This window comes from Anolis carolinensis, unplaced genomic scaffold (assembly GCF_035594765.1).
Source record: "Anolis carolinensis isolate JA03-04 unplaced genomic scaffold, rAnoCar3.1.pri scaffold_8, whole genome shotgun sequence".
In the NCBI taxonomy this organism is placed as follows: domain Eukaryota; kingdom Metazoa; phylum Chordata; class Lepidosauria; order Squamata; family Dactyloidae; genus Anolis; species Anolis carolinensis.
Genome location: NW_026943819.1, coordinates 20,272,980 through 20,289,127, shown reverse-complemented (window position 1 = coordinate 20,289,127; position 16,148 = coordinate 20,272,980). Strand labels below are relative to the sequence as shown.

The window sequence follows — 16,148 nt, the reverse complement described above, 5'->3', positions numbered from 1 at the left end:
AGATGTGCAGGCTGTGGGCTAACATCTCTGCACCATTATGTGTGTATTTGCATTGTGACTGGCTTGTGTACTTTGTCATTCTGTCACTGAAAATCTCCTTTTTCAAGGATATCATTTGCAGGTACTTCATTAGCAACTAGAACAGTTTTAAGCTGTGAAACAATTAAAGGTCTTAGTGAGATTTTCTTCCCATTCACAATAATAACATTGGCCTATGGGACAAGTTGGAGTGATATATTCCATTGACAGATAAGACTGATTAGAACAAACTAATGTATGAAAATTAAAATAAGGAGGGACATTTCAAAGGAAGCAAACTTCATAAGAAGGAACTGCAACCACTAAACCCAGAGTGCAAATCTTCCAAATGTTGTGGGACTCTAGCTCCCATCAGCCCCAATATGTACAACCACTGGCCAGGGAATATGGGGGTTATAGTCCAACAATATTTGAAACTCACAGGTTCCCTATTCTGTCCCAAATAAATGTCTGCATTTGTAAAATGGGGTAGTAACATATTTTAGATCATATCGATTGTGATGGGATATCTTGTTCCAAAGATTATCATGCTTGTAGTGGCTGTTAATATTTAATCTCTCTTATATTTCCTTAGATCAAAGCAGATAGAATCTGCTTGCTTCAGTGGAACAGCTGCCTTTATGGAGGTGCGAATCCAGTCAGTTGTTGTGGAATTCATCCTCAATCATGTCGATGTTCTTTTCAGTTCTAAGCTAAGCTCAGTCATTCGAGAGAGTGCAGGTATGTTATCCTCCAATACAATCTCAAAATAATGGGTTCCAATAACACAGAATATTAATATTTTGTCCATTAGACATATAGGTTTTTAAATCCTTTTGGGTACCAACACTGAACAAGTGTCAGCTGCCCATTCTTTGGCATGAACTCTAGAGTCTGGATCACTGCTGAGATGGCTATAAACTGTGACTTCATGTAGGCAAGATGTACCTTGCTTCTGTATCAATAACACTAATGAGCTGTTGTGGCGCAGTGGGTTAAACCCTTGTGCCAGCTGGACTGCTGACCTGAAGGTTGCCAGTTTGAATCCGTCTGTCAGCTCTAGCTTGTGGGGACATGAGAGAAGTCTCCCAGCAGGATGGTAACACATCTGAGCATCCCCTGGGCAATGTCTCTGTATATGGCCAGTTATCTCACACCAGAAGCGACTTATAGTATGTTCTCAAGTCACTTCTGACATGATAAAAAATCAATAATACTATGTAAAGAATTTTGAAGAAAAAATTGTTCCTGGTTTGAAAGTGTTATTCCTATTTCACTGTGAGATACTTACTTTGAAAGTAGTTGTAATACTCCAGAAACTTCATTGTTGTAGCTACTACAAACTGGGTTGAATTGGTTGAGACTCAATGAGATAATCATTGAAAAACAATAGCAAAATGTATTGCAGGATGTCCTACAAAAACAAACTGTTAGCAGTTTAATAAACCTGTTCCATGTTTTTATGATAGAACCAATTCGGAAATAACAAAAATCATGTTGCATAGTGTAGTCAATTGGCAGACCATTCTCAAAGAAGTTGCATGAATAAAACATGCTTGAGCTGACATTTTCATTATTGACCTCAAAAATGTTGAATTCTGGAGATATCTCATTGACTTTGGTTCATAAAGTTATCCTTACTTTCTGCCCTCTTCCCACATATTTTCTCACCTTCCCTTTGCCTTGTTTTTCTGGCAGGTCACAGCTCCTTGTCACGGCCCAAATCCCTGCTGGTGTCTTCTCCCTCCACAAAGCTACTCACCTTGGAGGAAGCTCAGGCGAGGACTCAGGCCCAGATAAATTCCCCTATTGTGGCAGACAGCAAGTACATCGAAGTGGGAGAAGGACCGGCTGCTCTACAAGGAAAATTCCATACTATCATAGACTTTCCATCGGAAAGGTAGAAGTTTGTCTGTGTTTATGTATTGTGTGATGCATCAATGCGTGCCTATATACCTCAGGTCAAGACCTTACCCCAATAGAAGAACAATAGCAGGAGGCTAGTTGTGAAATACCGATGTAGAAAAGAAGGGAGATTAGGCTGTCCTGATAATCTCTAGTAGACATTGTATCCTGAGGGTGATCTGCATTACAATCCTCTTACTGGACTATAGTCACGGTACTTAACATGAAATCATAGAATAATAATGGTTGAAGAGACCATAAGAGTCATTCTGTCCAACCCTATTCTGCCATGCAGGATCACATAAACAAAACATCCCTGGGAGATGGCCATCCGCCATCCTATCACCTTGCTAAACATCCAGGGCAGGCAATATCCAAAAACCAACAGATATTTTCAGCCATCCCAGCCTTGACACAGGCCATATAAACCTTCTTACCAAAACCAGAAATGTCCTGAGTTTTTTTTTAAATGGAAGATGTTGGCTCAAAGAGGGTGTAGGGGGAATTTCCCACCCTTTTCTATGCATTGCCCACTTTAGAACATCCTCTAAATGGAAACTCCTTCTTGTTGTCCCACTACAGAAAGAGGCCACCCGCTAAGGTGAAAAAGTCACCTGTGGGCAGCTGGCGCTCCTTCTTCAACTTGGGGAAATCCTCATCACTCTCCAAACGGAAACTGCAGCGCAATCCCAGCGAACCCTCCGAAATGAAAGCCATCGCCCTAGCAGGTAAAGGTGTGCCTTGCTCTTGGTTGAAAAGGGAACAGGTAGTTCGTAGGGCTAGGGATGATTTTTCATTACCCCCCAGTACTTTGTATTGTTTGTTTTAAATAATGGAATTACTACGTATCTGTTTGTAGGTTTAAAATAGTTCTCACTGTGATCACTTATTGTGTCTGGAGGACTTCCAGATCTGTTGTAAAATAGCATCATTGAAGTCATATGTGATATCCTCACCATCACAGCACCAGTTATATTCTGGAGTTCTTTAGCCATTGTTGTAAAATACACTGTTTGCATAGTTTGAAGAAAGTACTAGACTCGCCACCTGTTTTCATTCAGATGATGATGCTTGATTTTTCTTAAATACTTCTATAAAGATTGTGTTATATTCTGTTGAAATACCAGTCTCTGAAAAGATATATGACCATTTGTTAATTTCATTCAACTGTTCTGTTTCTGGCTGTCCAGGAGGGCGAGGAGACAGTGGGACCCTGCGCTCAGCTAAAAGTGAAGAGTCCCTCTCCTCTTTGCATGCTATTGATGGTAAGATGGGGATAGTTCTTGGGTCCATTCCACTTCAGTGATGTGGGAAAGAAGCGGTCAGCTTTATTTTTAATAATCCAAATGCATTTTTTTAGTAGAAGTTTTAGAAGATGCCTCTTAGCATTTAAATTATCCAAAATAGCAATTGTCCAGGCATGTATTCCTTTCCACTTCCAGTAAAAAGAATAGCAGAAGGATTGCAAGGGCATGGGGCAAAAAAGGAGAAGGCTATTTCAACTCGAAACACTTGGGACCAAATTTTGAGCAGACATTTATTTTCATTATTGAGATAATAGAAGAAAGCCTAAACCTGTGTATATTATATAATGTAACTGCCAACCTAGCAGTTTGAAAATATGCAAATATTTTAAATATTAATAATAAATAGGTACCACTCCGGTAGGAAGATAATGATGCTCCATGCAATCATGCCAGCCACATAACCTTGGAGGTGTCTATGGACAACGCCGCCTCTTCGGCTTAGAAATGGAGATGAGCACCAACCCCCAGAGTTGGACACAATTAAACTTAATGCCAGGGGAAAACCTTTACCTTTACCCAACTGTTCAAAATAATTTTATAAAATTGAAGTGTTTGTGATTAAACTGACTATAATACATTAATATGAATTTGCCTTCTTTCTTGCTAGGTGAATCTAAACTTTTTCGACCGCGAAGACCAAGGTCTAGCAGTGACGCATTGTCCGCTTCTTTTAATGGGGACCTCCTGGGAAACATGAACCGCTGCAATTCCTATGATAACCTTCCCCACGGCCATGGGAATGATGGGGAAGAGGGGCATATCCATGTTCCTGCACTCATCTCTCCACGGTCATCTGAGGATGTTGACCTGAGCCCACCAGAAATCGGGGTGGCTAGTCTGGATTTTGACCCCATGTCTTTCCAATGCAGCCCACCAAAAGCAGAGTCCGAATGTCTCGACAGCAGCACTTCCCTCCTGGAGTCAGTAGACTTCAATAAGGACAAGCAAAGTACCTTTAAGAAGGAGTTAGACTCAGGCAGCCAATGCCAGACCCCTGGCAGTGCCACAAGCTCTGAACCAGTTTCCCCCTTTCAAGAGAAGACCACGAGTCCCTTCTTCACGCTAGACTTGAGCCCAACAGAAGCAAAGCCACCCAAACCCCAGTCTTTCTCAGAGAAAGTCTCCCATGCCTTTTCCCCCAAGATGGGGCGAAAGCCAATCAGATCTCCACCACTGCATATCTCAGAGCCAGTTTCCTTCACTATCAACAGCCGAATGCCAGATGTTGTCATTGGAGGGGTGTCTGGAAATACAGGCTCTTCAGACTGGACTAAAGGAAATGCGAACATTAGTGAAGCTGCGGCCATACCTCCACCCCAGCTGGTAACATCCCCATTAAAAGATAATGACATGAAACCTGGTGAAGGACCCCAACACAAGTTCCAGAACCAAGAAGATGCTAAGAAACTAGATCTTCAAAAAGAGATGGAACAATCCATGCCCAGCAGCAGCCAGAGTAAGCCTGTACCTTCTGGACAGACACAGCCAGGTACAGTGTGTTTTCCTCCATTCTTTCTTTAAGTTCACAAGCAACAAGCCTCTCTCACTTCTCTGCGTGCCTTTAAACAAGGGGGAAAATCTGGTGATAAAAAGCCAGACTCTGTGTCTTCCAGAGCATGTGGAGGTTGCTCAGGCTCTAGTAGAGGGCATTAAAGGAACCCCAAGCTTCTCTGCCGCCTCCCTGCATCACAGATACATATAGAGATAATAAATGCCTGAATATTTTGTATAGCCTTATATCTTTTCACTCTTTCATAAAATGAAATGATCTCTTGCGATCCTTCCATATCAGATTTCCACCTGATAAACCTATTTTTAACTAAAACTAAATAAATAAATCTGGCTGTACTTGAAGAAGGGACTTTTTTTGACCCCAAATAGCCTGTGAATAAATTGTACAAAAGATCCTATCCAAGGATCGGATCTTCCCTTTCTGCATTATCTACTGCTTAGCTCTCTAGGAGTGCAACAGGAACTTTTAGACAATCTCTTGCGCTTTTCACATCGAACTGCTATCCTGTTTGCATGTATGGCTCAGAAGATGCACTTTGTCACGCCAAGAAGTTGCCACTGTCAAATGTTGGAGGAGCCCTTATTTTTTTTATAATGGTCTATAGGAATTGCTCAATCTCCTTACAGGATAACATAAATTATTCTCTTTTTTTTTCCTACCCTTCCTCCCACTAGGAGCAGTTACACTCGACTCCCCCCAGGATGCTGTTCCAGTCAATTCTCTCTCTGTTGTCCCTCCTCCTCCTCCAAAAAATGCTGCACGTATATTAGCCTTAGCCCTGGCAGAATCTGCCCAACAAGCCTCTGTTCAGTCCCAGAAGAAACCGGATGTTCATTCTGAGTGTGCCACCTGCACAGAGACTGAGAGCGGTGGAACGGTAGAAAAGTTCCATCCATATCCTGGCATTACCCCAGAAAAGTTCCACCTCTATTCTTCTCTGATAGAGAGCCAACTAAATTTTCCAATTACTACATCTGGAGATCACCACAGGAGTGGATTCCCTGCTGATCAAAACAGTAGCATGGCAGAGGGTAGCAATCACCTCCATGTTGGCTACCCAGGATTTCGGGACCACCCCCCTCTCCCTGCTGACATACCTGGAAACTTTCATAGTGGCAACAGTATGGGTTGGGACCATGCCCACTTCCATCCATGCATGTTGGGCGACACACGCCATCCTCCTCATTCTGCTGTAACTGAGGGTCAGAACCACTCTGATCCTTGCACCAGAGAACCTGTTCAGTCAGAACCACCCACCACAGAGATCCTTGTAGAAAACCCTCCCCTCCATCCCTGTCTGTCTTTGGAGAAGAATCAAGTCCATAATAGCAAACCTCATTTTCCCATCAGCACGGCAGATGACAAACTCCAGTTTCCTCCTGTAACTTCTGAAGAGAGAACAGCTGCCACAGTTCTGGCATATATGGCAAAGAACCAGACAGCAGCCACTGAAATCGACACCAATCAGAACATTGTTCCTCCCCAGCCGACCACAGTCAGCACTAGCAACGCTCGGGATGAAGCAGGTCTTGCGACTGCTGAGTACACTCTTGCAGGCAGCCACCAAGTTCCACCGCAGAGACCAGGGGACTACCAGCCAGCCATGGGGCAAGCTCCGGCCACTAAAGCTGCTTGTGACTTCAATCAGGTAAAGGATACCCTGAGCATGTGTGTCCAGTGTTCTTTGTCCAGCACTAAAGTTGTGTTAACATTTATCCCCACATACCTTACTTTTAATGTTTCTCCTTTCTTCCAAACCTTCCAGAGATATTACATAAGTGTCAAATATGTTTGAAAAGTGAATGTATTTGAAGTTAGCTGCTCTTAGAAAAGAGATATTATAATATTTTGAGTGTGTTATCAACTCAGACCAAGAAAACATTCCTAACAAGAAAAGTCAACTATAGACAGTCCCCAAGTTACTAACAAGTAGGCTGTGTAGGTTTGTTCTTAAATTGAATTTGTATATAAGTCGGAACAGGTACATTTTTAAGTGTAACTCCAGCAAAATATGTATGTGCAACATACTGCATAGATCAGTGATGGCCAACCTATGACACGCGTGCCAGCACTGACACGCCTAGCCATTTTTGCTGAAACGCTGCTGCATGCAGATTGTTTGGATGACTATGTCTTTTGTGGCCAAATTGGGTGTGATTAGGTCCAGTGGTTTGTTGTTTACTCCATGGGAATTATGCACATTACATTATCATTATATCATTCTATTATTATTCTATTATTATTGTAGTATATTATCATATTATTACTATTATATTATTATTATATTATTCATTATTCATGACTACATTGAAACTAGAATAGAGAGAAATCAGCATGGAAACTGCAAGAGGTACCATAGATTGTTGTACATGCAAATAATGGTAGTAAATAGTTTTTGATTTATTAAATACAGTTATATATTACAATTATACATTTTTGTTATTTAAACTATACATATTGAGAAATTATGGTTTTTTTCTCGAAGTGACACACCACCCACATACATGCTAGATTTCTTTTGGTGAATTTTGCCACACCAAGCGCAAAAGGTTGCCCATCATTGGTATAGATAGATAGATATAAAAGCTTTGGATAGCATAGGGAAGGGTTAACACTCCTGTTGTGTTTATTATACTGTGTGCCCCTGTTCAGACGATTTCATCTCACTTTCTGTCTCTTTGATAATCAGATTTTGACAAATTTGGCTTGTTGTGGAAATGAGGCTTGGTGAGAAAGCTTCAGTTGAAACCTCCTTTCCTCATGATAACTCTTTCAGGAGTAAATTTCCCTTCCGAAGTGTAGATTTCTCCCACTTTTCTTTGTCTCACCTCCATTATTAATTATATGTAGTTTGTAAGTAAGATGTTTATAATTCAGTGCTTATATAGGAAATTTCAGCTTCAGTTCCTTATAGATTTTGAGTTGTCATTTAACAGGAGAAGCAGCTATGTACACAAGCTTGCAGTAGGTGGTGCTGTTGTTGCATGCAGTTACTGTGCTTCCATATTTCATTCCACTACCTTTCAGGTCATGATACTGGTACAGACATAAAATATAAGCAGCATATGAGTAATGAAAGGTGCATAAGAAATTCCTTAAGATTTGGATTTGAATTTCATCCCTCCAAGAATACATGGATGTGATAGGAGAGCAATTCCCAACAACCCTAGCCTGAAGTTAGTGGTAAAAGATAAGAGGCATGCCTGGGGTGGGGGCATTCTTAATTATCACAGAAGTTTTTAAATCCTGAATCCCAACAAAAAGCAGAGCCTTCTTTGAGGTCCCACAGAGGTTTAATATCTTTCTTTTTTAGCTGATCAGTTACCTGTCTGGATAGCAATATAAGCCTTGTTCAGTTCTTCTTAGGAAATTGTGAACCCTTAACATTAGTGTTTAGAAATTCCAGTGTGTTTTTATAGGACCATTTTTACTCCACTCTGAGGGTGTTAGTGGAAAAGTATGGCCAAAATCTTAACGAGTCAAGAAATACTTGCCAGCAGTGCAGTCAGCCTGCCATGTATCTTGTGTTTACAGAGAATTTCTTCTTAGTCTGAATAAGAAAGAGATTCAGTACAGTTTATCTGCTTCCACAGAAAAGTCATCTTAGTTTGTCAGCAGTTGAGCCTGCCTTCAGTTCAAAGGGTGTTAATGGGCTAAAACTGATTTTTTTTTTCCCCTTTCTTATTCTAGGTACGAAGGGAGGCAACTGCAGAGAAACTCCCTGAGCCTCGATCAGCTGAACCGGCTCCTATTTTCATTCCTGAGGGCAGTGCCGCAATCCAGTGTACATCAGCCACCCCAGTGGCCACGTTTCACCAAGGGCATTTGGAAAAGACCCGAGAGAATGCCAGGGCTCCTCCTTTGCACCTGAGGTCTGAGTCTGTCCCAGCTGCATCGTCTTATGGATTTACCCCTCCAGTCCCTCCTGTGAGAACAATGGAAAGTAAAATAGCAGCAGCAATGCATTCAAACAGTGTGGACACTGTGAACCCAGCCACATACCATTCCTATATGGCTCCCTCCACACTGCAACTAACAGGAGAGGATCCAATGTTGCCACCACCACCACCTCCACCACCACCTAAACAGGTTTCCCTTCAGTCTACCTATTTCTCTCATCCAAAGGCAGAGAACACTGCAGATCCTCCAGCATCAGAGAACTGTGGGCATCACAAGCCAACATCCATCCATCAATACAGAGCTGAAAGCATGCCAGGGCACTTGTATCACAGCAAGTCTGAGCAACACCCAGGCTATCCTTCTCTGGCAGAGACCGCTCCCTCCATGGGCTCCAGGTATGGTGCATATGCCACTCAAGGGAAGAGCGCATCTGTCCATCACTCCAAGCCTCGCAGTCGAGTGGAATACGTGTCCTCCATGAGCCCACCAATGAGGAGCTCTAGTTATGCTGAGGAGACCCCACCTTATCCCACCATCCGTAGAGTGCACTCGCTGCACGTGACTGCTCCCTCCACGATCCGATCAGTCCCCATCTCCCGTACAGAGGTGCCTCCTGATGATGAGCCCCTTTATTGCCCAAGACCTCTCTACCAATATAAGCCATATCAGCCCCATGCAGATTATCATGTCACACAGCTACAGCCTTACTTTGAGAATGGGCGGGTTCATTACCGGTATAGCCCCTACTCGAGCTCATCTGGCTCTTCGTGCTATACTGCCGCCGATGGTGGACTTTATGACCTGGATCCTTATGGCACTATGAGAGTGAGGCAGTTTCATCCTTTCCCAGGCAGAGACTTTGCATCTTATTCCAAGCAGACCAAAAGTCTCTATCGCTATCCAGGCCTACCCCCATATCCACGGGGAGGCTTTGTTGGACACTTGGCAGGTAAAGAACACAGCTTCGTCAGCAGGGATGTCCCACCTGCTCCCGATGTCAAGCCCATGTATGTCTCCTGGGATTTGGAGGACATGGAAAAATATCGGATGCAGTCCATCCGTCGAGAGAGCCGTGCTCGCCAGAAAGTGAAAGGGCCCGTCATGTCCCAATATGACAACGTCGCCCCTTCGTTACAGGATGAATTACGAACTGTGGATGTTGTTCACATGCGCAGCAAATCTGATCCTGGGAAAACTGGACTCCTTACAGTTGCTGATGGAAAAGAAGGGAGATACCCAGGCAAGGGAGGCAGCCCCGAGGGAGACGAACGTTATTATGTGCCCCATCCAGAACCTGATGTCGATAGAGCCCATTACCATGGAAACTATGGGAATGGGCAGTCGGAGAAACCTTGTCTCCCTCAAAAGCAAAGCAGCCTCAGGAGTCGAAAGCAACACGAAGTGAGCTGTAATTCAGCAGAGCACAGAACACACCTGCCACATGAAGCGAGCCATAGGCAGCCCCTGGATTCCAAAAATGGACCATCATATCCCGATTACCGGTCAAAGGGCCATCAGGAATTGTCAGAATCCATTGGATATCATCACTCTGGTGGGAAGTATGTCCCAGCTGCTCACGATGCCTCGAGACTAAATCATAAAGAGGTAAAACTGGCGGAGGACAAGCCTGATGTGGAGCGACCTCGACCCAGGCCATCCGCTTCTGCAGAAAAGCATTCCAGAGACTGCTACAAGGAGAGTGAGCACTATGGACAGCCTGCCGCAGTACCTCCTCCTAAACCGGAACGGAGCCACAGCCTCCGACTCCAACACCTGGAGAGCGGGGAGCGGGACCCCAGTGGCCTCCTTTACCCGTACCAAACCCTTGGCAAACGCCAAAGCACTATGACCGTTGTGTCCCAGTATGATAACTTGGAAGATTACCATACCATGCCTCAGCACCAAAGAGGAGGGGGCTATGCTGGAGGAGGGGGCTTTCTTCCCCCTTTTGCTCACCCACACAGTAGGACTTACGCCACAGCCCTGGGCCAAGGAGCTTTCCTTCCCACAGAGCTTTGCCTACAGCGGCAAGAGACTGAGATCCACGCAGAGTGACCTGGGTGGCAGAAGAAGGGATAGAGAGTAAGCAGCCCCTGCTGGACAGTGGACTGGTCTATTTTTTCAGTGATAACACAAAATTTAAAAAAATGCATCAAAGCAACTCCTGCCATTAGCCCCCCCCCCCAAACCACTCAACTCCAGCCCTCCCTCCACCATGCTGCTTACTGTTTTTTATATTGCAAATGTATAGTGTCGTTCCCCCCCCCCTCATATTGTTTAACAATAGATTGCAACCATCATGCAGGCTTTTGTTTAAACTTGAGATAAACGGAAATTAGAGCTGGAAATATAGGAAAGGGGATATGCTGTGAAGGGTTCTCACATCCTTGGATTTCCAGACCTATAGCTTTGTCACTATTCTCCAGAATCCTGTGCATGATAATATGTATTTATCAGTTGATACGGATATTTCTTCTCCAGGTAAAAGTCCCTTAATATGTGACCAATAGAGAGATTTATAGAATGACAAGCTTTCATACATAATTGAACTTGGTATTTTAGCCTCCACGCACTAAACTCTAGGAAGAGATTATTTTATATTATTTGTTCCATGTTTGATTTTTTAAAATTAATAATAATAATAATAATAATAATAATAATAATAATAATAATAATATGGTACCCATTCCCCTAAATGTTCTCTCAGTGCTTGTTAAATTCGGCTCGAATCTGAAATCGGTCAGTTTTCGGGAAAAATTGGATATGGTCCATGGAGGTGGAAAGAAAAAGCAAAATGATCTAGTCTGTTTCAGTGCTTTCTCTTAAGAAATCCATTCTTAGCTGCTTCAAAGATTGGGATATATAAACCTCAGGATGATTAGCATTATTTTGAATGGAGCTGATTTACTCAAGCTGACAGGTAATACTTACATTTATAACATTTTAGGATCCCCTTTCATGACAAATTTGTTTCCCTAAGTAGTCCTCTAACTGGATATTTGGCAGTCCTCAGCTGGATGAGCCCAACTGAAAGAGTAGCCCAGCCCAGCCCAGCTCCCAGTGCTTTCAGTAGGGAGAGTTGCAGTATATTCTGCATAAGGAATGGGCAAGCTGATTTAACTCCCCATTAAAGTAAGTCCACAAAGTAATTATTATTGTTCCGCCTCTGTCTTCATTGCTGATTATTTGTTAGTTATGACAAACATGCACCCATGAACCTGCGAATTCAGTGACCCAACTTCTTCATGTCCTGAATTGGCTTGACCTAAGGGTTAGTTAACTTTGTTGCAGCACACACCTGTCTAATGTGTTGTTGAGGCAGATATGAAGGACCCATGGCCCTCCAGATGTTGTTAGAGCCCACCTTTGATCAGTCCCAGCTACCATATCTAATGATTGAGCCACAGCCTAGCATTTGAGAAGCCACAGGATGATTTCACCTTATATGTTTTTAGCATTTAGATTGGCGGTGAGGTGCACAAGCTGGTGTACCATCTCCCTTATTTTTTAGGTATCTGTAGCAACAGAACCGTATATTAGTTTGCTTTTGTGGTGAAGTTATAAATATCCAGTGCTTTTAAACATGATGTCTTTTCTGGAAAGGGAGGAAGTAGAGACCTCAGACTTGTGCATAATCTTAGGAATCAGAACAGTAAAGACCCCAGTTATGCACTTACGCCATCAAAAAATCCAGCATTCCAGTAGACAAAATGCTGAGTTTCTGCTTGTTGTCATGAAAAAAGCCCCTCTATAGTCCCGCCCAGGTACGAATGTGTTCTTTATCTGGATCATCAAAACTCCGTAGCTTAATTTAAGTCCAGAAGATGTGCTCAGAACAGATTTTTAATCATTTGCAGATGATGAGTATCACTAGAAGGAAGACATCTTAGAGCAGTGGTTCCCAAACTTATTTGGCCTACCACCCCCTTTCCAGAAAAAATATTACTCCGCGCCCTGGAAATTAATTTTTAATTTTTTTTAATAGCAATTAAACAGAAAGATATATGTACCTGTGGCCATCACTGTTCCCCTGGATTGCTGCAGCGCCCACTTTGGGAATCACTGTCTTAGAGCATAAGTTTTGTTCATTGGCATTCCATACTTTTAAATAAGAAAATGTTTGAAGGGGCACAAAATCTGTCTTAAAGGCAACATGTTGTTTGGTCCTCTGGACCTCCCAGATTGGTTTGTCACAATAAGAATAGTCTGTCTCTTTTGTTTATCCTTGTGGTATGAATTATTTTCAAGGTCTCCACATTGTTTTAAGTGGGTATCATTCCTGAATGTGCTAAGTGTATGTTTAGTGGCCAGAAAACTCACTGTGAACCAGGTTTACCTCAGCCTTCTCCCTCCTTATAAAGAACCTTAAATCTTTTTGATTTAGTAGGTTAATAAAAAATATATAGATTAGGCATCCCAGCCTGCTAGTTGTGTGGAGCAAGCCAGTTCCACCATCTGTTTGGAGTCCTTGCGTATCCATTCAAGTGAATCCTTGCTGTGACCCACACAGGTTTCCTCTTTAAACCCATATAATTTTTACATTTGAATTCTTCACACTGTAAAAATGGCTGCATAGGTTCTCTTGGGGGGTTAAGGTAACAACATAACTATTGTGTTTTAGGATATAAAATGTTCAGGTAGTGAAGCTGTAGGGCAAACCTCTGTCTTCACAAAAGCCTTAATTTTCCTTGTATCCTCTCCATATATTGGCCTTAAGTTATCTGCCCTCCAGGTAAGATCAGAAGCAAGCTAACTTATTGTAAAGTTGTAAACTTTGTACATCTTCATGCCCAGTGGCAGTAGAAATCAAAATCCAAAATTGAAAATGTTTCCGTTCACCCGGTCAAGAGAAAGGGCCTCACAGGTTAGGTTTCGGATGCTCATTACTTTCAAATCATTTCCTTAAACCGCACTTTCAGCCCCCTTGCCCCACAGTCAGGATATCTAGCCTAGTTTTGAAACAATACCTTGAATTCAGTCTTCCCTTGTATAGTATGTGTCACCTAGGATTTTAGTGTGTGATCACAAATGATTTGAGGGCCATCTTCCCAAGAAGAGCTGCACAATAGTGTGATTGAGCAGCCTTGACCATAAAAGGGAGTCAATGTTTCTTAAGCTTGAAGAGCAAGTGACAGTTGCCTGTTCCCCTATATTTTTGCCACTGCCTTGCCTTGATCAAAAATAAAATCTGCCACCAATCCCGCTCAGCTCACCTGCCTAGCTAAGAAAGCCATAAAATTAACTATGCAGTCCTCTTCATGTACTATGGTTAATTTTGGAACTCAGAGTTTTAGGGAACTCTGCCTCTTTATCCATTCCTTGTGTTTGTTGTGGAACCCAGTCACAGCTCCACTCTCACAGGAGTAGTAACCTCCATTGAGCTAAAAACTGGGGAGGGAATAGATAGACAGCTTCCTATCAGTTGAAGAAGTAGGGAAAGCCCTCCAAAAGAATCCCAAAGCCAGGTGAAGAGTCAGCCATAAATCCTAGCTCTTATCCCCGGTAGCAGCCTGCCTGATGGCAAAAGAGTTATCCTGACAAGAACCCCAGTTTGGCAAATTCTCTCGATCCTTACTACTCACTGCCTTTATCTGCTTGCTGAGATTTCAGCAAAGCTGCTTTTTCCCAGCCTTAGAGGCCTGGTTTGCAATTTCGCTCTCACTTCATGCACACGCTTCTAAAACCAACTTTGCATGTCTGCCAAGAGGCAAAATCAGGGGCTTCATTGTGGGCTCTGTCAGTAGAGGTAGAAGGTACTTGTGATCCTGTGTAGTTGCTCATAATAGTAAAAAAAATGATCAGGTTAAAATTTTATGCAGATGACAGTGAAAACAATTGTGCCTAGGCCTTTGAGAACATAACCAGGGGAGATGGCATATTACCTGGAGGGGTTCACAACGAAAATTGCACAGCTGTGGCAGACATTGCTGCTGACAGCCAGAATTTGCTTGAAATAATGTACCCTTGTAGCTAGAAGAGATCTTGGACCCTTGTGTATTCTTCAGGATTGTCAGTTGGGTACAAGATGAGACTCCAGCAGCTTTGACTTGGAGCAAAAGGAAATACGATAAAAGTCTGTCAATCAGGCTGAAGGTACCTGTCCTCTCTTGGCTTTCAAATGCCAGTGTTCAGCTGTCCCTTCACAAGACCACTGTCATTTGACCATCACAAAGCAGGGAGAGGCACAGATATGCTAGCATTAAGAATATGGTGCCTCTCTATGACCCTTCTTCCCATTGCCCACCAAAGAGCAAGGGCCGGGTCGGGAAGGACTGCTGTGCTGAACGGGAACAAAAGGGAAGAGGGGACAGGTACCTTCCTCTAACTTGACAGAGTTTTGTGCATCTTCTTGGCTCTTTGATCAGTTCAAGATCAAACCACACCTTCTATCCAACCTGGCAACCCTAGTGTTCTTTCAGCCCCACCTCATTCATTTCACTTGGTACGTTGATGGCAAAGTGTTGACTGACAACAGTGTGGCATTATATGGTAGGGAACAAAAATGTAGACTTTTTGGTTTCTGTTTTGCTTTTTCAAGGCGGCTTTAGCATGACATTTTCTCCAAAACCTTGTGCAATGGAAACTGAGGCAACGGGCATGGTACAGTTTGACATGTGCTCAGTAACTTCAGTGTCTACAGTAAGTTTTATATTGTATAGTTCCAGTGCAAAATGAACAAGAAATGGTTGTTGTGCAGCTTACTTTCCTGCTGTGGAAAAACTTGAGTTGTCTTTTTTGAGCCACACAAGAGAACCACCCAAGAAAGACTTGGGTGATCTCTCGGTCTCTTCTTCTCTTTTAATTTATATAGTGTCTTATTTTTTATTCTTTATTTTATACTTTTGTGTGCGAGAAATTGGTGTAAAATGTATATGCTGATGAGCTCATGCTCTTTTAATGTAAATATCTTTGTGACATCCTATTCCCATCCATCTCTTGTAAATATTTAGAATATCTTTTTTTTCCCACACTGATACGGAGCGGATGTGTTCCTTTTTTTCTTTTTTTAATTTGTACTGTAATGCTATGATCAGATTTGAGGTGTCTTGTGCTATTAAAAAACCAACAACCGACCTGACAGTCCCACAAAACTCAGATGTACAGCTCAGCAATTAATGAAGCCAGGTTAAAACTTACTTTGTGGTCCCTGTGTTTTTGTTCTTTCTCTACATTGCGTCACATAAGAATCGGGTCAAAGCGAGGAATTTCAGAGTCACTGAGAAGTCAGCAACAGTTAATATTATTCTGCAGTCCTTCAAGATGGGTGATGAATATTTTGACACTTGTTGGTTAATTGTTCAACACCAGCTCGGTTAGAGTAATCTTAGCTAGGCAGTGCAGTTATGAGAACTAACAAAGATGATAATGTTGTCGAAGGCTTTCATGGCCGGGATCACAGGGTTGTTGTATGTCTTTCGGGCTGTGTGGCCTTGTTCCAGAAGTATTCTCTCCTGACGTTTCGCCCACATCTATGGCAGGCATCCTCAGAGGTTGTGAGGTATGGA

General features: G+C 42.7%; 1 protein-coding gene across 6 annotated transcripts in view; it reads left to right on the top strand.

Annotated features, from left to right (window-relative positions):
- arhgap32 (Rho GTPase activating protein 32) overlaps positions 1-15,779 on the top strand; it is a 169,347-nt gene extending 153,568 nt beyond the window's left edge. For all 6 annotated transcript variants that reach the window (XM_062960952.1, XM_062960953.1, XM_062960950.1 and 3 more), the window contains 7 exons: positions 614-759; positions 1,717-1,918; positions 2,506-2,651; positions 3,114-3,188; positions 3,838-4,719; positions 5,418-6,391; positions 8,434-15,779. In XM_062960952.1, coding sequence (XP_062817022.1) covers positions 614-759; positions 1,717-1,918; positions 2,506-2,651; positions 3,114-3,188; positions 3,838-4,719; positions 5,418-6,391; positions 8,434-10,698 — 4,690 coding nt within the window. In that variant the 3' untranslated portion in view covers positions 10,699-15,779. The remainder of the gene's footprint in view (positions 1-613; positions 760-1,716; positions 1,919-2,505; positions 2,652-3,113; positions 3,189-3,837; positions 4,720-5,417; positions 6,392-8,433) is intronic.
- Positions 15,780-16,148: the final 369 nt, after the last annotated feature.